The sequence below is a fragment of the Diadema setosum genome, chromosome 2, assembly GCF_964275005.1.
Source record: "Diadema setosum chromosome 2, eeDiaSeto1, whole genome shotgun sequence".
NCBI lineage: Eukaryota > Metazoa > Echinodermata > Echinoidea > Diadematoida > Diadematidae > Diadema > Diadema setosum.
The window spans coordinates 16,509,394-16,533,294 of NC_092686.1; the positions used below are offsets into that span (position 1 = coordinate 16,509,394).

The window sequence follows — 23,901 nt, forward strand, 5'->3', positions numbered from 1 at the left end:
TTGAAATTTCAAAATGTCATAACTTCCTTATAGGCCTATTTCTTATCCGATTTTTATCATTTTTGCACTTTTCTGCAGGAATTTTTTCTCTTTCTTGTGAAAACTAAAAAATTTTGGAGAGGATTTCCTTTCTAGGTTGATATATCAAGCTGATTACATACATTAGGATGGTGTATTATTTGGAGTGTAGAGCAATAATAATTATTTTTGAAAAGGCAGTGTAAAATTAGAGGGCTCTGTGAAAAGGTTGTATGTGCTACCCTCAACGTTGATTGTGGAAAACGTAAACACAGTCATGTGTATGATGATACATGTGTGGTGCATAGAGCTCTGTAAATACAGCTCTATGGTGTGGTGGCAAAGCAAAGGTAAAGTGGAGTCTAGTACGTGTACGCGTTTATACACAGCTGGTTGTATGTGCATTGGGCCTAGCCTGCTGAGCTGTGGTGAGCTGGAAGCTTTTATACGAAGTAGTGTGTATTATCAATTATGGATAAGGAAGCCATGAGTTGCTTGTTCGCTTCTCTTGTTGGGGAACCACTGGAAGACACGTTCCTGGTCATATTGCAGCAACTTGCGACTTTCAGTAAAGACCCGTCATTCAGGTGAGCCATGACTCTGAGTTTGTCATACTCGCGCGATCGCGGCAGTAGTAGCTGGAGGTTGGAGAATGCACGTGCAGCTGTTAATACCAGCGGCACGCCGCTGGGGGCCACGACGGCTAGCTCAAGGCGCAAAGGCGGGGTGGACGTCTCGTACGTGGGCTTGGTAGTGGCGGGTAGCATCATGGCGGTGGATCCAGCCAGGGCCAGGTGGATCACATGGGCTTGGTAATCGGAATGGTAGTGGGATCACTCGGGAAGTTGGTCAATAAATGGAGCACCAACATGAAGTTGATGTCAGCCCTTACCTGGAGCTGGAGTGGTCAACACTCAGAGAACAGGAATGTAATGTAAAATAGACAGGTGGCAAATTGTGATATTCATTAGATACTATTACCAGTGATTTACTGATAATCTGTAGATTGTGAATAATAATCAGAATTATTCAGCTAAAAGTAATATATGTGATGAGGTTTTTTTCACAGAAAATATGGGACCCCATGGGGTCTAGATTGCCTACAGATTAGTTAAATCAGTGCGAGAGAAATGCAAGGAGAGAACAAGGAAAAAGGCGGAAAGAGAGGGGGAAACAGTGTTTATCCTTTCTGTGACAGTTAAATTTTCATGTTTTGCCCTAATTTGTGTGGACTTGGTTCACACGATATATGCCGATCCATGACCTACAGCCAGGCACTTTGATTAAAGTATGCGCAGTGTGCTTCTATTATCATCGATTATTTGCTCAAGGAAGGGAGGGGGTGGGTAGAACTTCTAAGGACTTTTATGGTGCTCACAGCACACATCACACAGGCCTTATTTTGCCTTTGGAATGGTTTTGGAGCTGCCTTGCCGATCACAAACAAGATGTTTCTTTATTTGGTCGGAACTCTTGCAAACAATCTGTTAATTGCAGTGTTCCTCGAGACAGTTTACTTGGCTTGGACCTCTCTTGTTCTTTACTGTATGTAACATTACATTAATGACATGTTTCCAATATTTTACCTTTTCTACTATCTGCAGACTCAAAGACAAAAGCTTTCTTTTGCATCCAGATTGTCACATTTTGATGGATATTGTACATGGAATTCTGAACTAGAAAAATCGCTTTATGCGATGAGGTCAAACAAAATTTGTTTAATATATACCTGATGAAAACACAAGTGTCACATTATGTAGAAACTCATGGACTAATCTTCAGATTGACAATGATTTTCCAAATTTTCCACCAAAAAGTGTGCTTCATATCAATTATCATCAAATTTCCATTCTAAAGGTGTAAAGCTCCCACAATTGCCATCCATTTTGTCAGTGTAATATATTGTATGCAGCTTCCCTACATGGCATCTCTTGCTCGACCTCAAGCTCCATAAACTTTGTACACACTATCCATCGATATAGGATTGCCAAGAAGAGAGTTTACTCAAAGCTTAGACATGGATCCTTTTCTCAGAGATGTAGTAATGAATGGAACAACCTCCCATCTGCTGTGGTGGAGAGTACATCAGTTAATACTTTCAGGTCCAACTTGTCGAAATTTTGGTCGTTAAGAAAAGACCAATTTGACCCAGAAGAGTCCTTTGCCTGTCCATGTTCATCAACTGCTGTACAGCGCCACTAGACTTGTGTCCTAATCCGGATTCTTCGTCCTGATGATAACGAGAGGCAAATAAGTTATTAACTTTAAATGTATACTTCCAAGGTATATTTCCAAGGTATAGAGAGACACCCAAGGGGGTGAGAGGTGACATATTTCATGATTAGGCCTGTTATTCTCATCATCCTGGCCTATTGTTTGTGTTCCATTTACAGAAATCATATTACCAAGGAAAATATTCAGCAGCTAGCCGACCTGTTCATACAACATGCAGAGACTGTCACGGAGGGACAAGATGGAAACGAGCAGCGATTCAAATCATCGCAATCACTGCAGCCCTGCGTGGAGTGTATCCGCATCTTTCGTAATTCCTGTGCACAGAGTGCAGTCAATCAAGATGCCATTTTGTAAGTTGGCAACACTTTCGTTTTGCCTTCAGCAAAACTCGTCACATGATGCACTGACTGCATGTCAAACTTTAAACACCCTTCTTCAAAAGTTTCTTGACTTATGTACCACATTTTTAAAGACCTCTTAACTAGGAAATTTATATTCATGGTATAAATACTATGCTTCTCCTTAAAGGACAAGTTCACCTACATTAATATAAGGATTAAGAGAATGCAGCAATATTAGTAGAAAACATCAGTGAAAGTTTGAGGAAAATTGGACAATCGATGCAAAAGTTATGAATTTTTAAAACTTTTGTGTTGGAACCGCTGGATGAGGAGACTACTAAGGCTCGTGATGTCATATGAGTACAACAGTATAAAGAAAATGTAGAGAAAATTTAACATATTTTCACCTTTTTCGCACAATAAAAGAGCACTTAACTTGCCTCTATCTAAAGGCAATGGGAATAATATTACCCATAACATATGTCAGTAACGAGTCTAGGGAATGTGCACTTTTTTTTCAAAAGATGAAATTTTGTGAAATTCTCTTTATATTTTCCTTATATTGTTGTACGCATGTGACACCATACACTGCAGTAGTCTTCTCATCCAGCGGTGACTGCACAAAAACTTCAAAAATTCATAACTTTTGAACGGATTGTCCGATTTTCCTCAAACTTTCAATGATGTGTTCTACTAATATTGCTACATTCTCTCAATCCTTATGTTAATGAAGGTGAACTTGTCCTTTAATAGAGTGAGGAAATTTTTTTTTTTTTTTTGGGGGGGGGGGGGCATATTGAGTGAGTGGCCATAGGAAGAATTGATCAAAATGATAATGCTAAAGGTTGTTACAGGGCAGGTAGGAGTACATTGGCTCCAAGTTTGAACAGGGAATGACTCACTTTCCAAACATGTGCCCTTGTATTGTACATTTTGAAGTCAATGCCATCATTCATGAAGTCATGACATTTTGGATGAATGCAAGATATATTTTGATGTGAAGGATAGCAGAAACCTTGGGGGAAAAAAAAAGTGTTATCAGAAGGCATAGCCTGCCATAGTAGTCAATATAGAATGGGCTTTAGAATCTCTGCAATCTGATTGAATCCTTCATCTATGTAATATCCAGAGCAATTCATACATCTACAACGTGTGCTGTGTAAAAGTGATGCAAAGACCCCATATTGTGTTATGCACAGGTCCTCTGGTGCTATGCAGGCAGTCCTGGGGCTGCTGAAAATTGTTACATCATGTCCCGAAGCAGACGAGCCTGCCTTGGTCCTTCTCAGGTGCTCCATTCAGCTCCTCAACAACTTGACTGTCAGTCATGAAGCTGCCCAAATGCAAACTTGGAAGTTACTCTTCCCATCCATGTTGCAGTAAGTGATCAGTATCATCTTTCAAATATCTTGCCCTCTTTGATGTGTCTTCCTTGTAATGTTACAGTGAAAACATTCTCTGAGTAATTCATCATGCTGTTCCCACTTTCAGTTAGCTTTTGTCGTTGACAATTTTGTCAATGAGAGTACATTTCCACATAAATTGATATTTCCTAAAATATTCACATGTTATGATTTGTCACATTATATCTGTGTAGGGCAAATTTCACAAAGATGTCTGAACTGCAAATTATTTTGCATTAATAGTAACATGCTAAATGCATAAAGTAGATCCAGTTTCCTCCATGTTCTACCTGAGACACTTCACAGATCAGTAATTGTCTTGTCAGCAAGCATTAAACAAAGTATTCAAGAATTATAATCACATTACAAAAATCCTTGATCTGAAGGTGATCAAATTCACTTCTTCTTTTCTTTTTTTTCTTTTTTTGAACCACTATAGTGATTCTTTTGGTAAAGTTCTGTTTTAATAGGTAATTTAAAGCGGAAAAACAGTCAGATTGTGGTGGGAGAGATCTCTGCAACGCAGTCATGAGACATTCCCTTTATTCTGCAGAGCTATTCTGAGAATGCGAGATAAGAAAGCGTCGGAGTACAGCTGTATGCTCATGCACACGTGTCTACAGAATCCCGCATGCTGTGCCTTGTTTCGGGACAGTCCTGGCAGCGTGTGCATCATGAATGACGTCCTGTTGCTCTGCTGTGAGGAAAGTGATCATGATTTCAGGTGAGTTGTAGGGGGTGACCTCGGTTATATTCCTCATTACCCACATCAATTTAATTGCAAGTGGTTTCATGACGGAATGGTTGATGACCAGGTCACAAGGTCAAACTGGAAATGATAAATTTTCACTGTCATGGTGTGTGTTTGTTACTCTGTGGCAATTGCCAACCAATGCTATACTGATGCTGAAATCTACTCGTAAGCAATGAGAAATGTATGATAGACTACGGTAAATGAAGAGTTGATTTGGCTTGCTCCTTTTAGTATCATATTACAGACATCACTGCTAGATATAAAGCACTCGTATTTGTTTTTGTTTGTGCATTGATGATGTAATGTTTACATGTCTATTTAGATGCTGAAAAGTGACAAATGAAGCGCACAAATGATATGCATTCATTTTCTATTCTTATGTGGTGAAACCACCCAATATGGCAAACAAGACTAATTAGGTCATACGCTATCGGCATATCACCTCTTTTTTTATTCTTCTTTCTTTCTGATGAATTTTGTGGACAAAATATCTCAACAATGACATGACGGAGTAACATGAAATTTTCAGTCAACATATCTCACATCAATATCTCTATACATGAAACTTTTCATGACGATAACATATCTGTGACATCATCTAGCCGCCATTTTGTGATTTTCAGATAAAGTCACATGATCGATCATAACTTCATATCAAAATGTCATTTCTATATCATTTTCGGTGAATATAAAGTTCAGGTCACGCTTGATCTTCCTTTTCTATGCTAATTACCCAGGTCATCATTACGCGCGCGTCAAAATTTTAAAATGCCTAAAACGACTTCCCAATGGGAAATCTCAAAGTTTCAGACAATTTTAAGCGTTTCAAAAAAAATCCGCGCGTACGCGTCCGTCCGCGCATTTTCGCGCGCACAGCGCGTAAGCAACATGAAACTGCACTTTTTTCGACTGATTTGGATTCCTGATACATTAAATAACAATATCCATTGATTTCCGATCGGTTTTGACCTATAACAAAGGAATGCACTGGCGTCAAAGTGAAAAATCCGCGCGCGTGTCTTTCTGCAAATATAGTGAAAAAACATGTCTTTGTTTATTTTGCGATAGCTCTTTAAATCGTCCGTTGACCCTATGTTTTTATTGCATATTACAAAAGGATATGAATCGTATAACATTTCAAGTATCAATATTGCCAGGAAAACTCGATGACATCATCATATCGTTACCTGAAATGAAAAAAGTGGAATTAATTTTTTTGAGGTACTGTTTCTGACATTCATTTGCTGGTATCTCTGTTGTTTAAGCTCAATATTATCCCAAATTCAGATATGTTGTGCTTTGAACATTTGCCTTTCATGTCCATGTCATGGTTTTGAAATTTGATGACGTCATCATACTTTAAATTGTGATTAAAGGTAAAGACTCAAAATCAGACAAGTTTACGTGTAATGTCTATGGGAGGTGATTTTTTTTTAAAACCATGCATTGACTTGACAACGTTTAAGCACCTTTATCTCAGCTGATTTTGCTCCATTTCCTCTGAAACTTAAGTATGTTGTAGCTGAGACAATAAGCTGCAGTAATCATGCATTTTATTTTAAAAAATCTCCTCATCAGGTTGACAATTTTGCAGCTTAAAACTGAAAATGAGAATGGAATGTGGACGAAATGATTCCTCATTCATCTTTCACATACATAAGCTTACGTTCCTCATATTTTCTCGTCGAGACGTATGGCCGAGAGGTTAAAGGCGATGTCTCAGAGATGTGAGGATGCACACGTGCGGGTTCGAACCCCATAAGAGCACGAAACAAAATACTTATATCTTTTACTTTTTTTCTTCAATGGAGTATTACACCTTCGTCCATGTAGAAATCACGTTCGCATGTAAACGCACCTATACGCACACACACACACACACAATATCCCTTTGTTTTGTGTTGGAGACCACATTGCTTCGACTGCTGCAAAATTTTGCAGGCTGGGTTTGTTAAACTCTGCATAGTATATAATGACATACTTGCCAACTCTACCGCATTTGGCGGTAGACTACCGCTTTTGAAAGATTTCATTAGCATTCAAGCTAGCGCTGCTCGCATAGGCATCCTGGATTCTACCGCTTTCTCAAATGAAAATGTTGGCAAGTATGTAATGACGACGTACGATATGTTGTACTTTGAACAATTGTCTTTCAAGTCCATGTCAGTGTTTTGTAATTTGATGACGTCATCACACTGAAAATTGTGATTAAAGGCAAGGTATCAAAATCAGCAGATTTTAGGTGTTACATGTATGTCTACAGGACGTATTTTTCCCCAGTTGCCAGAAATGGCATACCGCCATCAGTCGTTACAAGGCCGCATTTCCGTCTAGCAATACAATACATGTTCACGCGGTCATGTGTGTTGGGTGGGCATTGACTTTTCCCCTTGTTATATCTATACTTTGTTTTTTTGTCTTACCATTTCCTTGGATGTTCCGTGGCCGAGTGGTTAGAGTAACGGTTTTGCACGCACGCATTTGAGGGATCGATGCTCGCAGTACACTTTTTTTTGTTGTTGATTATTGTTTAACTCTTTTCAGATAACGTTTCATATTCACATTCTTTTCATCGTCGACCACGGATGATCGGTATCTAATATCAACCCAGCGTATCACCAACTTGTCTTCAGTGACGAGTTTCATGTCTCGTGTTGTTTTATTTCTCTTTATGTCATCTAGTTTGCTCCTTGTCCAGTTGACATTACAACTTCCAAACATCATGGCTCAAGTCTTTGAACATCTGGACCCATCGTGTCAACTGACCCTCCTGCAAATAGCCAAAAGTTGTCTTGAGGCAGACTCTGAGCAGCAGCTAAACAGAGATGGAACCAGCCATCATTTCAACATCTCGGATTCAACATTAGTCTGTTTTGCAGACAGCTTCAGGAACATGGCTCATCACATTCTGGCCTTAGCCACAGATGATCCAGAAAATAGCAAGGTGAGGACTTCTCTTTGCTAATGAAATGATAAGAAAGAGTGGAGAGGGGAAGGTCAAAACACTGATATTCTGAGATGCTGTCTTAAAGGTGCGTAGACCTGGTAGTTGCGGTGATGCTGTTGAATGATAGTGCCGATCAACGTTAGCATTGATATGGAGATTGTTGAAGTTGAGCTGTCATCAAGAGTAAAGCACGTAGATGTTGCTAAGTAAAATTGCCTTCGTTGTCTTCTCTGTGCATCACACAGTATAGTGATGCCAGGGTGCATGCTTCTTAGTATGACGTCACAGAAGAAGTTTGCTAAAGCTGTCGTCATCAGCCGAATCATGAGCCGAATTGTGATCGGACCACTGACTGCAGTGGATCGGACTTCTTCGGACTCGTGGAAATGGGTCAAAGCATAAGCTTTTTTTTTTTTACCATTGGCCCGTCGCTGTGTATTCCTAGCAACAACCAGGTTCTTGTTACACTTAATCTTCTTATTCCATGTTTTGGGGCCTGCGAAAGTAATGCTTCTTTCAGTCACAGGTTACGAATTATTAAATGGGTGAAATTTGCAACCACATGAAAGAAAAGTTATTTTGTTTGTGATTTGCACATCCATTTGTGCCCGAAAAGAGAATGATTGTGACATACATTTATAAGACAAAAAACACATCAATGGAAACTACAAGTGTGCTAACTCCCTGGACTGAGTCCATTGTTAACGTCCTTCTGATCAATTGGCTGATTACATGACTTAGAAGAGTTTTTGTCATGTATTTTGCTCTATTTTCCTTTTATGGCTCAGAAACCCCAAGTCATACGCGACCTCCTGGAGATACTGTGTTCAGCAAGCGCTCTTTCCACTTTCCGTCATACATTTAATCAGATGGAGTTTCTGCTTGATGCAAGTGTTGGTAAGAAGATGGATTAGGATCGATATCATGCTATACACAAAATTATTGTGATCATAACAAAACCTGATGAGGTGTTAAAGGCATAATTTACTATTTGCAGATGAAACAGAAACTCAGCATTAGTGCTTTGAAATAGTTCTAAAATGTGAGTTAGGGATATAAACAACCACTGTAAAAAATTGAATCAGTAAAGTCGATGGTAAGTATTGTTAAATATACAAAATGTGAGTAGTTATAATAAAAAAGTTTCAAGACTAAACCATTTACAGTTACGGTTTATTGAGAAAATTACTGATATCTCCTTATATTTTAGGCTTTATTACGAAAATTTTATATGATAGGATGTTCTGTGGTACAACAGACCTACTCATATGCATCAAATGTGATATCTTGAACACTTTTTAGATCACTGCCTCCAAAGGTAAACAGGACCTTTAAAGTAAATGATGTACAAAGAGTGATATTATTGTAAGCATGATAGAACCTTGTAAGATGTTTTAAAAGTAAGATCACATCACTATATGACAGGAGCTTGCCTTCATCTGCGCATTAGTACCCTTGTGATGTGCATATCATTACCAGTGGGAATAGCTAATGGTGAATGCCAGAGGTAATGATCTGTTCTTCCCCTCTTTATGTAATTGTGGTTTGTCAGAGTTATTAGATATACTGGAGAGAGTTGGTCGGACCAGTGAGAATACATTCAGCAGCAGCCAAGAGTTTAAAGAGCCGGCTTCAGATGGAGAACCGTCATCAGCAGCACACGGCTTCAAAGGGAAGCTGATTCAACTGATAGGGAACATGTGTTTCCAGTGTCGTGCTTTTCAGGACAGGGTGAGTTTCTAGTATTAAAGATGCTCAAGCCTCAGTGAGAAATCATCTCGACACACAGCTATAAAAGAAAAGCGTGACAGACAGTGAGAGAGTGAATCTACGCACATGCACACTTGACCAAGAATGCAAGTATGAAACATGTAACCCAGTGAAGACTAGTCCCAAGTATACTCGGGCAGGTGTCTATGAGAAATGCTTGTTATGGCAAAGTCAGCTCATCCCCAATGGGCTGAGATTCGTTATTTACTCTTTCTTTCTCACATCTCTTTCCCACAGGAGTCCTCCTTCAGATCCCCCCTTTGTTCTTTTCGTACTTTTTGATTCTGCATTCTTTGCTTACCAACTTCATTTTCTCGCTTCATTTCATGCTACATTAGGGAGCTTTAGATTTTCGTGACAGGGACGTTCAGAAGGGAAAAAAACCTATTCTGAGCATGCGCAGAATCGCATATCAAAGTCGATCTAGTTATAGCTTGCGTTGCCTGAGTTTTCACTTCGCGTTCTGTGCTATTTTTACGTCCGCTCAATTCACGACGTACAGAGCTACTTGATGCACCTTTCACTTTGGGGGGTGCCATTTTATTTTTTATAGGTTGCGTCTCAGCGTAATCTAAAGCTACTTTTCAGCATGACGCAGGGAAGAGGAGAACGTCCAGCTCAAGCGTCGTCTCAAACGTCCGCGCTGCAAATCTAAAGCTCCCTGCTGTTCAAAATCCATGTCTTCATCACCTTTCCCTTTTCTCTTATCTCCATGATTCTCCAACCTTCTCCTGCCCCCCCCCTCCTTTCTAGTTCATCTTTCTCCTTCCACCAACTTCTGAATCCTTTACCTGATTCTCACTCTATCCTTCCTAACAACTGTCCCTGTTTCCTGTTCTCCTGTCTCCATTAGTGCAACTTTAACTTCCAGCCCATCGTTGCCACTTTACTGTCACAATTTGCCCTCCTTACCTTCTCCCTTTATACAACACCTGAAAAGAATGTAGCTATCCACTGGTCGATTGCCCATCACGTGACATTCAGATAAAAGTACCATCGCATGCTGTGGCTGTCAGCTGTGCAATTTTGTTTGAGCAAAAATGGATAGCGCGTGGCTGATGTCACCCATTTCCATTGACTCCTGTGTTAAACTCATGATGGACTCAAAGTTTCTGTTCCATTGCATGGCTCTGGTCACAATAAACAAACATATTTTGCACGCACTCTACAATTACAGGCGCGCTTAAAAGCGCATACTTTTGTCACTCATTTTTGTAAACAACTTCAATCAATCGGTTTCCCGTATGTATGTACACACGTCTGACTGTGACTGTGCAGCCACTCACGGAAAATGGCTGCCATTTCTGCACTAAATTTAAGATTCTGTGTGGATCGCATCTGTTGACGACCGAGGTGTTGTATAAAACAAATAGTGTATGGTCTTTACTCGTGCAATGGAACAAGATTTCGCACTCTGTGAAAGATGAGGCGCACTAAACAACTCGGCTTCGCCTTGTTGAATAGAGCGCCTCTATCTTTCACCTCATGCGAAATCTTGTACCATCGCACTCGTGACCATTCACTATTTGTATGATGTCACTTCCCTCCTCCACTGTCCTCTCTCCAGGCTCTTCTTTTGCCAAACAGAAGTCCTTTCAAGGATTACATACTCATGGTGCTACCGCAAACCTTTCTTCCTCATTTACATCCCCATGCAAACCTTGAAACAACACATAAGATTAGTTCATTCCAAATCTGTGGTCCTGCATTAACAAAGGCCCTATCACCCAAGTGGCTCATATCTTTGGTACTTCAAGCAAACCAGAGAGATCTTGCAGGATATTATTTTCATATCAAGACAAGTGGATTTTAAAGCTCGTGATAAGTTAAATGGAGCAACAGGCAACATTATGAAGCTTAGGCCTACTTCTAAAGTAAAAAGGACTTTCAAATGTGAATGTGATATGTGAAATGATATATGTCTCTGGATTGTTCTGGCTATTTCCAGCAGACAAGTTTTGACAAGAGTATCAATGGCTTACCATGAATTCATTGTTTGTATCATTTGTAATAATTCTATCAATTTCACAGTCAGGGAGCAATAATGGCCATTTTGTTTTTAATGCAATTACAGGTGACTCCTGTTATAGTTAAGTGTTCAAGACTGGTAGTTTTTTTCATTATATCAAGATTTTGAAATAGCCAAATGATGAAATTCATAAAGATGATATAGACAATAATTTTGGGACCTAAATTTTCACTTTTATGTAGCAAGAGTTTTGTATAACTGTGTTCATTATAATGGGGGGGGGGGGGGGGGGTACACTGTATTATTCATGAAGATGATTACTTTATTGTCTAATGTATGTCTTTGTCAAAGTGATGGTTTTACAGAAATATATATATACCAGTCTTGAAAAGTTTATAAGAATTGACTAAACATGCTATGGGTGTACTATATTATGACAATATGACAATACAGTAATTACCTCCACCAAGGGAGGAGGTTATATTTTCATTACCGTTGGTTTGTTTGTTTGTTTGTCCTTGTGTAAAATAACTCAAAAAGTTGTGAATGAATTTGGATGAAACTTGCAGGAAAGATTGAGAATGATAAAAAGAACAAATGATTACATTTTGGTAGTGATCCCGGAATTTTTATGGATTTGATGAAGGATTTTTGATATTTTGGCAAGTAGGGTCAATGAACTTGGGAGTTCAAGCTGTGCATATTTGAGGTTTGTACGCACTTAAGTGCATGCTCTAGTTTCTGCCAGGGTGACTCGCGAGGTGCCCTGAAGCAGTTGAGGGTTGATGATGTAATAAAAGGCTTCTATATTGGGAGGATGGGGTATTTTCAGCATGCATATGAGTGGAAATCACTGATCTAACAGAACATTGGTGGAAAAACCTGCTTGGCCGAGATCTGCACTCTCAGAGTGCTTTTCTACTTGATTTATGACATTTTTACAAAATATGATTGAAGTTTGATAAGGCTAAAGCTTAGATGTACAACATGGTGCAGTTACTCAAATTACAGATACTGTATACGCCAAATATTTTGCAAGGTTTTTATTTTTGTGAATTTCGCGAATCAGGTGCTATTCGCGAATTTAAAGACATGCGAAAATATTGACTCTTATCCCAGTATGAATGTAACTTGCAGGTATATCTCTCCGTTCAGTACTACACTCCACGATCATGAATTTAATCACTCGCGAAATCATTTGAAAGTCCCGATTTGTGAAAATTTAGACTTGATAAATATGTGGCATATACAGTATGTAAATGATTTCATGATGCAACCTTCATTTTCAGAAATTATTAATGTATTTCTGTTTTCTTTCAGGTCAGGGATCTGAATGGAATACCAGTCATACTTCAGCAATGTAACATAGATACCAGAAATCCCTGTATCCTTTTGTCAAAATCAACTTTACTGATGGAGTGATGTTACTGTATCCAGAGGCTATAAAGAGTTGCAAATGATTATAGGTTTTAATTATGACTTACACAATTAGCCAATGTGTTACAGTATGAGTGATATCAAATTTGCAGTTGGGCACAGCTTCTGAAAAGGGGCCCTGATGCAAAAATCACCTGATTCATGTTTCCTCCCGATGAGTCCAACTTTAGACAAATTTGATAACATGAATGGAATGTAGTAGTTGCTTTTTCTTGTAACGAACAAATTCCATTGTTTTTGTGGCTTGCTTTACTTGCTCGCCTCATTTCCAGTTTATAGATAACAAGGAAGTGAAATGGGATGTCATGCGCATGTTACCCAATGAGAAATCTATTTATTAGGACATACGGATGACTCTGACAAGGACATGAAGTACAGTATTGCACCACACTTGAGTCTTTCCCAATTTTGCAATTTAACGTCTTGTAAGATTGTTGGCTATCCAGGCAGGTGGGAGGAAATGGTGCAGGACAGGAAAAAACTCCAACAGAGTTTAGAAAATGCTTCATTTGCAGTTATACATGTATTTGACAAGTGTTATGTAAGTGTAGATGGTCGGTCATAATAGTGTGTAGCGATCAACATTATTGGTACTTCTTCCTGAGTGATTATCATTCCATGCTTCATTATTACCATGTACAGTGTATGCCAATACTTCAAAATCAACTGTTATTATTTTACTTACTATTTAACTGTGGTAGTACTCTGGGCAGTGTGGTTAGTGTTGCCCTTTAAGAGTATGCCTACTGATACAGTTGCCTTAGAAATATAAGGTTGCAAATGGGCACAGTTGAAATTTCTATCTCACTGATTTGCAGTTGGTAACTACTCCCTTTAAAGGGTGTGTACAGTTCTGGTTGAGGTGAGGATTTAGCTTTTAATGTTTTGCGAGATATTCAGAAACCACTCTATGAAATGTCAAAGAGCATGCAATTCTAAGGGGGTATCAAAAGTTTATGTGATGAAAATCGGTTTTGAAATAGCTGAGATAACCAAAAACAAGGTGAAACAAAGAGATCCTAATAAAAGGTGTGACCAGTCGCCTTTTATTATTATCACTTTTTTTGATATCTCAGCCATTTGAAAGCCAATTTTCATCAAATAAACATTGAATCCTTCTTGAATTTACATGCTCTTTCATATTTCATAAGAGGTTTCTCCTTATCTCACTTATTAATGTTATAAACCTGAATCCCCACCTCGACCAGTACTGTACAGTCCCTTTAATACTGAAGCTGGTTATTTGTATGAACTCTGTGTGACTTGCTACAAGGAAGGAGATGAAGTGAAGTGCAAAAACACTGTCGGGCATTGAGGTGAAATGGAAAGCTGCCAATGTGAGGAAGGATGCTGTAGTCAACAAATAATATCCCTTAGGCTTTCTCAGTATGTGCCCTGGCGAGATGCAATATTTTCTGGACTATGGCCAGCTTAATCCGACTGACCAAGAATAGGCAGAATATGTGGTGGGATACTGACATGGCAAACAAAACTTGTAGACTATTACTTGTGCATTCGAGTAATATGGAAAGCACCAATCACTCATAAAAACTTCACATCTGACTTCTGTACTCAAGTTTTACATTGAGTCGTGTTATCAATATGGGACGACAAGTAGAAAAATGTCATGCGTTATTACCCATCTAACACTTTTCTCCAGTTGGACAGATATAAGAAGTGATTTGAATTATTTTCTATCACCTGGTATTTTATGCTTACCAATTCTTTATGTGGGGAATTTATCGTATAAAATGGGCACTGGATGTAATGATAATGTCCTGCAATCACATAAACCTTGTTCCAATGTGGTTCATGTAGGTCAGTTTTGATGAGCGGGTCACATGGTTCCTTAACACAACACTTTTTTGCAGACATCCGAGAGTGGGCAGTACTATGCATTCGTAATCTGTGCGAGAACAACGTGGAGAACCAAGCTGTCATCGCATCCATGGAGAATCAAGGTGTGGCTGGCAACAAAACTATCTCTGACTTGGGAATTAAAGCGGTCCTCAGAGAAGATGGCAAAGTGTCTGTGACAGCTGTGGAGAAGAAAAGAGATTCAAGCGCTGGAGATACACCCTAGAACTGTGAAGAGTCGATTGCTTCAAAGATTTTGTGCAATATTTCACTGCTTTCTGTAATCTTTAGACTCTGGTGAAGGGATAGGCCTGTTCTTGGAAAGATTGAATTTGATGGTGGTTTGCAGAATAGTAGATGACATTCATTGTGCAAAGAAGGGATACAAGTAATCTGGATATTTCTGATGGTTAATAGCAGATGAAAGTTCTGAAAAAGGCAAAACAATATGAAATAATCTTACAGACGCTTGTTTCAGGTAGGTAACATATTTTAAAAAGCTATCCACATAACCAATGCCCAGGAGTGCCATGTTTTATTACCTCTGCCAAGGGAGGAGGTTATGTTTTCGTTACTGTTGGTTTGTGTGTTCATTTGTCCGTGTGCAAAATAACTCAAAAAGTAGTTAACGGATTGGGATGAAACTTGCAGGAAAGGTTTAGAATGATACAAGTAACAGATGATTAAATTTTGGTAGTGATCCGAAAATGTTTTGGGAATTTATGAAGGATTTTTGACATTTTGGCAGGTAAGGTCAATGAACTTGGGAGTTCAGGCTGCGCGTATTGAGGTTTGCATGCGTGCACTAAAGTGCGTGCTCTAGTTTCTGCTAGGGTGAGGCGTGCCGTGCAGCTGAGGGTTTATGACCTAACAAAGACTTCTGTATTGGGAAATCGGGCGACTTTCAGTACACAATGCTATAAGTACAGGAAATTACAAATACATGTACATCTCTATGGAAGAACAAGATCAGTGGTGGAAATGAGCTGCATGCTTGGCGGAGGTCTGCGCTCTCAGAGTGCTTTTCTAGTTTTTAAATGTTTTACAAAAGTAACAGCCTGATAATCTAGAAAATAATGGCAGGAGGAATACTATACAACAGAAGGATATTTTACTGTATGGGTAGTGTTAAACCAAGCACCCATAACTTCATTTGAATCAAGCATGAATGAAGCAGAATTCTTAATAAGCCCCCCCCCCCCCTCATTGGGGCTGCATAGGGTTAAATCAATTATTAACTTAATGCATGTGTGGGAGGACAGGATTGTCCCCTCCATCAGTCTCATTCAATGAGCACACGGCACATGCCCCCGCGGTTACCATGGCTGCCTGGCCAAAGGCGCGTGTTTTTTAGCAGCATGGTAACCGCGCGCCTTATTGGCATCATAGTGCGAAATTATTATTGCTTGCTTATGATTAATTTTATTGATGTATTGATTTGTAAAGACTCTGGAAGCTCAATTCAAAGCACTCCCGCTTGTAACAGATTTTGTTTTACAACACGACGAATGGTCTCTTTTATAGGTGACGCATATTATCTAAATGATAGCGCATCTGCTGGCGAGGCGCCGTTGATGATTTAATTTGCTCTTATAGGAGGCGTCATCTCGTCACGCACAAGTTTGTGCAGCACAACGGTGCTGTGTTGGTTTTCACTCTTTGAATATCTCTTAGTTTCCACGATATTTGTAATATCTCTTAGTTTACACGATATTTGTAATTTTCTATCTTTAAAGGACAAGTTCACCTGCAGCAATATTAGTAGAACACATCAGTGAAAGTTTGCAGAAAATTGGACAATCGATGCAAAAGTTATGAATTTTTAAAACTTTTGTGTTGGAACCGCTGGATGAGGAGACTACTAAGGCTCGTGATGTCGTATGAGTACAACAGTATAAAGAAAATATAAGGAAGATTCAACATAATTTCACTTTTTTCGCATAATAAAAAAAAGAGCACTTGACTTGCCTCTTTCTAAAGGCAGTGGGAATAATATTACCCATAACATATGATGACATAAATGGTACCCTGGGGTACCAGAAAAAAATCAGCCATTTTGTTGAATTATTTATTTTTTTTTTTAGGGCTGTACCCTGGGTTACCAAAAAGTGGGAAATTAATTTTTTTGTGTGTGATTAATTCTTCAACATTCAATTATGGCCATTGTTCTTGTAAAAAAAACCCCTCTTCATCCTGTAGTTTTCTCAATTAATCCCTGAGCCAGCAGGGTCATAATAATGCCATCTGCCTCCGCCTTATCCCCGGCGTCACTGGCCTTCTGAAAGACCTCCAGAACATCGGCGGCCCCTTCCTTCCCCAACTTCCGAGTGGCGCGAAGCCTCGCGTTTTCCAGCCTCTCCTCTCTGGAAATTTTCCTTCTTTTCCGGCCCTTCCTTTCAGTGCGGCATAGCCCCCATCACCTGCTGGCATTTTTGCAGCTTGATCCTAATTGCGAAAGGATATTTTGTTCGGCACAAAGTGCACAAAGCTTACAAAATTACGGGATCGAAACTACGTCTACGAGATCGTAACTTTGGCACAGCTAGCGGGCTATATAGTGCGTGTAGTCAGTGCATGAAGCGCTATACTGAGTATCGCACCGTACCACGGGTCAGTACAGTGCGCATACGTAACACAGTAACTCTGCGGTTGTACTCGAGTGAACGTGAGATGGCGCTACACAACGTGGTACCCCGGGTTACTACGATACCCCGGGGTAGCGCGTGGTGCATCATATGTCAGTAGCGAGTCAAGCGAATATGTACTTTTTTCAAAAGATGAAATTTTGTGAAATTCTCTTTATATTTTATTGTACTTGATCAAGGTGACTGTTAGAAGGTGTCTGTGACACATCAGAAATGACTCAAACAATGGAATAGTGACAATTTTCTTGATATTTGTTCCATTTTGCTTACACTTTCCCACATAAGAAGCATCTATTCTCTTCATTCTTGCCTTCGTGAGCTACCTTAACCCTAATCAGGCTGGGCTTTTTTGGCTATGCTATATCTGGGGTGGGGCGGATTCCGCCCCCCCTTCAGATCTCGCCTATGGAACGCGCGATTGCGCCGAAAATCGGCACACGCGACGCCCGCGACGTACTCTATCAAAATGTATGGTTGCTTTCTCCGAAAAATTTTTCTTATATTTTATATTAATTAATTATTGTAATTTATGCATAAAATCAGTTTTGGGCTCTAAATCACTTATTAATGCTCCAATTAAGCTAATTTCTTTTTTAAAATGTTTCTTGTATCATTCTTCTGAGACATAGGATAAAAAAAAATCTGTATCGAAATTAATTTCTTATGTATTTTATTGTTCTTTGAATTTCTTATGTATTTCTTTGTTTTTTACCTTTTGTTTTTGTTTGTTTTTTTGGCCAAAATTTGTCACAGATATTTTTCAAAGCATTATTATGCTAAAATAAATTAATTTCGGCCATTCTAAGTGAAGATATGAATTTTTATGTGAATTAATTGAAAAAACACAATTTGCATTGGATTTGTACACAAAATCACGTTTTGGAGCAATTTTGGGGTTGACAAATTTTTTTCGAACGGGCGTCGCGTCAAAACGGTACGCGCGGGCGCAACACTTTGGGTCTCAAAAGTTGCGCGATACTTGAAAGAAAAAAGTCATGAAACATCGCGGCGGGAGCTTATCGTGTTGCGAAGATATTGCGCGAAACGTCGAGGGGGGGGCGGATTCCGCCCCCCCAGCCAGATTAGGGTTAAAGGACAAGTTTACCTTCATATACATTTGGATTACGTGAATGCTGCAATATTATGAGAACACATTAGTGAAAGTTTGAGGAAAATTGGACAATCCGTTCAAAAGTTATGAATTTTTATATTATCTGTGCAGTAACTGCTGGATGAGAAGACTACCACTGTGATGATGTCACATGCGTACAACAATATAAGGAAAATATAAAGAGAATTTCACAAAATTTAACTCTTTGAAAAAAGTGCACATTTCATCAACCTGTCACTGATGTATAATGTTAAAGGTAATATTATTCCCCCTGTCTTGTAAAAGAGGCAAGTCAAGTGTTCTTTTATTATGCAGGAAAAGTGAAAATATGTTGAATTTTCTTTATGTTTCCTTTATATCGTTGACATAACAAGCTTTAGTAGTCTTCTCATCCAGCAGTGACTGAGCAGAAACTTCATAAATTCATAACTTTTGAACGGGTTGTTCCATTTTTCTCAAACTCTCAGTGATGTCTTCTACTAATATTGCTGCATTCACTCAATCCACATGTCTGTGAAGGTGAACTTGTCCTTTAATTGAATGTTCTGAAATTACATGCATGACAATTCAGGGTTTATTAAAATTAAAGTACATTGTATACATATTAAGTGTCATTTCTGAATCCCGAATGATGTGATACAAGTGTATCAGTAAATGAGTACAGGAAGTAGTGACTCCTGTAGTAACTCCTCAAATATGTTTAAAGTGGCATTGCCCATTTTGCTTGTGTATAATACCATTAATTCCTTCCAAAAGAATACATTTTTTCTCTTTTTGCAAAGTGATGTCTATTCTGCCTTGCTTACTTTTCCTACAAAGTTATGTTGTCTTTGATTGAAAAACATCAGAGAAATCAATTACAGAATTTGCATGTTAGTTTGTCTGTCTTTTTGTGTGATGATACCTGTACCATACAACAGTCTGAGTTATGATGAATTACAATGTACATGTAATATTATGAATAATCACAGAGAGAATGTGCAGTGTAGAAACGATGAGACAATACGATTTATGCCCTGCATAATGAAGTTGGCCAAACTCTCCAGTTGCCTGCACCAAGTACTGTACTTAATTATAAAAACGTTTTCTGCATTCATTGCAGCTCAAAAATGCAGAAAAGGAAACAAGACCTTCAACCAGTTTTTCAAGGGAATGTGAGGACATACAGATGAATCGTTTGCTTGAAATTTACTGGACCATGCATAAGAATGTATGTTGTAGTACAATATACCAAAATTTATTTTACTATATTATGATAAAATGAATTTCTGTGTGCCTTGGACCTTCTGTCAGTTATTAGTTTGTATTTCTTCCAATGCAGTGTGTGCTTGCATGCGCGCGCGCGCGTGTATGTGTGAGAGAGAGAGAGAGAGTGTGTGTGAATATCCTGAATGTGAATGCTGCCAAGAGATGTTGTGTTTGACCAACCAAACGAACAGACGGGGACGCGGCAAAGTTCTGAAATATTGAAATAAGACCCCTAGTGTGAAGGGGAACAAGCGTACATTTCTTCTGAATGTTTGAAAGTGTTGAATTCCGATATTCATGATCATAATAAATGGATACGCAAAATAAAAGTCCTGGGGGGCATTTCATGAAGGAACTTATCGGATAAAATATCTGACAAGTCAATTATATCCGACAAGTTCAGAGAAATCAGCCAATCAGACTAAAGAATTTCTCAAAACTTGTCGGATATAATTGACTTGTCGGACATTTTATCCGACAAGTTCCTTCATGAAATGCCCCCCTGGAGACACTGCTGAAAGCAGTCCGTGTACTGTGCTAATCCGATTCACAGAAAAGCACACATATTTTATATATACATACTATATATTGATTGATTGTTATTGTTCTCTCGGTATTAAGAACACTTGAGAAAGAGCGAATCGCCTGAAAATTTGTGTGCCGAAATGCCAAAATAAACTTGGTGAATACAGCATGAACAGTTTTATTTTTTATGATATTATCACACCAACACGTTGACAACTTACTCAACATGTATGTATAATAATGTATATATATATATATATATATATATATATATATATATATATATATATATATATATATATATATTATATATATATTCATATATTTATATAGATGCTCCCCATAAAAAAAAAAATGGGTAATTGTCTCAGAAACATAAGTTTGAGGGTTGTTTTGTTTTGTTTTGTTATGTTTTGTTTTGTTTTGTTTTTTATGCCTCCGCGCCAAGAAGCGTCACCGGAGGCATAATGCTTTCAGGTTGTCTGTCCGTCTGTCCATAATCAATTTCGTTCGAGGTATCCAAATGAAACTTGGCATATTATGTGTGTATGAGTGGCCTTGTTGGACATGTTTAAGGTCAAATTCTTTAAAAATTCACTATTTCACCCATATATATGCAATGCCTCAAGGTTTTGTCTTGAAACTTAGTGTATACATGCACATGATTCTCTAGGGCAAGTTTTGGGCCATACTTTGATGATTACTCAATGCATACACTCTGCACAATGATTCCGTTGGGATCGAAAGATTTTGGCCATGGGGTCAAATGTCAAGGGAAAATTTTCAAATGTCACAATTTTTCCATATTTTGACCTGCTCTTTTAAACGATAAGCCATCCAAATGAAACCTAGTTCAAGGAAAATAAACACCCAAGACTATTGTGACAAACGTGTCATTTTAATATTTTGCCAGTTATGTGGAACACGTTTTTGGCTTATAGGTGTTTGTTTTTTGTTTGTTTGTTTGTTTGTTTGTTTGTTTGTTTGTTTGTTTTTAGTGATCCACGTCCTACAAGCGTTGCTTGTTATTGGAGCACTCTTTTCCATCATCACATTTAATTCTTTTTTTTTTCAATGACAAAGTGTACATCATTCTTTTACTTTTGCAGATATATTGCCATCTGTACATATGTTTTACATTATCCAAATTGCGAAAGTTGAATTTGTAAATATATCACCTTGTACATTGTATTGTGTATTTTCTTTTATTGAGGGAAAAATGAATAATTGAATTGCATTGAAAACTGTCATCTCACTTTGTCAAGACTTACTCTAGATCTAATGGAGAGCCACGCATTATGGCGGAGGCACACCAGTCGCCATAGCGACTTACTAGTTTAGTGTAAACGTTCTCTATATGTTTGTTTATTTGTAATAATGATAAGTCTTTTACACTTCTGTACATTAATCTGTTTTGAAAATGTCAGAGATATTTTAAATGAAAGAACCGTAAAACACAAAGAGCAAGGCAGTGGAAACTTAATGAAACTGTTTGAATATTAATGAATCTCAAAATACATTGCACTCCATTATTGTATACCACTCTTCTACAACACGTTTTGATATGTACATATTTCACTTATATCACAATTATTCAGAAAAACATCATTTCAATAATAAGGTATTTTGTTTTTGATTTATCAAGAACATGTTTTTTGGGTTGTTTTTTTTTGCACTCATCTTAGGGACGGGGGATATAATTTCTTATTCTTAATCTGTTTGTTTGTTTTTTGTCCCCGCCGAACGAGTTCGAGCAGGGGACTATGAAACGGGCTCCGTACGTGTGTGTGTCCGTGTGTCCGTGTGTCCGTCTGTCCGTCCGTGCGTCCGTGTGTGATCAAAATGTTCAAAATGCTACTCCTTCGCCATTTCTAACCCGATTTTGATTCTGTTTGCTTTATATGATAGCACTACATGGGAGCTTTGAAACTTCTATACAGAATTTCAGTTGTGACCTTTGACCTTGACCTTTGACCTATATTGTACATTTTGTTTCAAAATGCTACTCCTTCGCCATTTCTAACCCGATTTTGATTCCGTTTGCTTTATATGATTGCACGAGGTGAGGGCTTCAAAACTTCTACACAGAATTTTGACCTTTGACTTCTTTGACCTTTGACCTTGATTTTTTACCTATATTGTACATTGGCTACCAAATGCTACTCCTTCGCCATTTCTAACCCGATTTCGATTCCGTTTGCTTTATGTGATGGCACTAGGTGAGGGCTTCAAAACTTCTACACAGAATTTTGACCTTTGACTTCTTTGACCTTTGACCTTGATTTTTGACCTATATTGTACATTTTGCTACAAAATGCTACTCCTTCGCCATTTGTAACCCGATTTCAAGTCCGTTTGCTTTAAGTGATGGCACTAGGTGAGGGCTTCAAAACTTCTACACAGAATTTTGACCTTTGACTTCTTTGACCTCTGACCTTGATTTTTGACCTGTATTGTACATTTTGCTACCAAATGCTACTCCTTCGCCATTTCTAACCCGATTTCGATTCCGTTTGCTTTATGTGATGGCACTAGGTGAGGGCTTCAAAACTTCTACACAGAATTTTGACCTTTGACTTCTTTGACCTTTGACCTTGATTTTTTACCTATATTTTACATTGGCTACAAAATGCTACTCCTTCACCATTTCTAACCCGATTTCGATTCCGTTTGCTTTATGTGATGACACTAGGTGAGGGCTTCAAAACTTCTACATAGCATTTTGACCTTTGACTTCTTTGACCTTTGACCTTGATCTTTTTACCTATATTGTACATTTTGCTACTAAATGCTACTTCCGGCGGGGACATATATTACGCACCGCGTAATTTCTACTTTTCCTTGTTTCAATTTGGTTATAAGTGCCATATAGACTTTTTCATATCATTTGTTATCATTATTTAGTGAGCAGATGAAAGACGAAAAAGGCAAAGATGCGAAGCAAGGAACGAGAAAATGTGTTCCGCTGCTTCCCTACAGAGATGCCATGTACGCACATAGGGATTTTCGAAATATGGGAAATGAAACTATTTGCTAAGAATGTGAGAGTAGATGTATCAGTTTTGAGTGTAGACGTATAATGGAAGGGAAAAGTTGAATGATAATTATATGCTTTATCATAATTATTTCTACAATGTGCCTGTACATTATGTATCTTTAGATATTAGGAAATCACTCAAATTTTGAAAACTTGGAATAATGTAAGATTGCACATAATTAGAAATCATATAATGTAATATATAATATACATATATATATATATATATATATATATATATATATAAACCTCTGCAAGACTGACAATAGGCCTATATATGTTGCACACTTACATTCATTATGTATTATATTCACAATCACACAGATTTCTTTGGATCTGAATTATTTTTACGGTATACTTCTTACACCTGTTTTCAATATAGTTGTACTTTCTTAGATTAGAGAATGTGTAAATGTACACATTTGTCAGCCATCAGCAGACAAAATACCTAGTAGAGAAATAAATCATTTTTGTTATTTAGGATTATCTTTGCATGGAACATCTCAATTTTCAGTAGCATGCACAATTAAGCCACTTTTCAGGTTGCTTAGTACAACCCTTTAAAGACACTAACGATATAATGAAAATGCTTATTACGGCGTTT

At 38.2% G+C, this 23,901-nt stretch overlaps 1 protein-coding gene across 1 annotated transcript; it reads left to right on the forward strand.

Moving 5' to 3' along the window:
* Positions 1-839: 839 nt before the first annotated feature.
* LOC140242894 (ataxin-10-like) lies at positions 840-15,165 on the forward strand. The gene is made up of 9 exons (XM_072322644.1): positions 840-898; positions 2,412-2,603; positions 3,794-3,973; positions 4,551-4,721; positions 7,434-7,695; positions 8,487-8,595; positions 9,251-9,429; positions 12,758-12,821; positions 14,746-15,165. The coding sequence occupies exons 1-9, from the start codon at positions 840-842 to the stop codon at positions 14,955-14,957; spliced, it is 1,428 nt and encodes a 475-aa protein (XP_072178745.1). The 3' UTR covers positions 14,958-15,165.
* Positions 15,166-23,901: the final 8,736 nt, after the last annotated feature.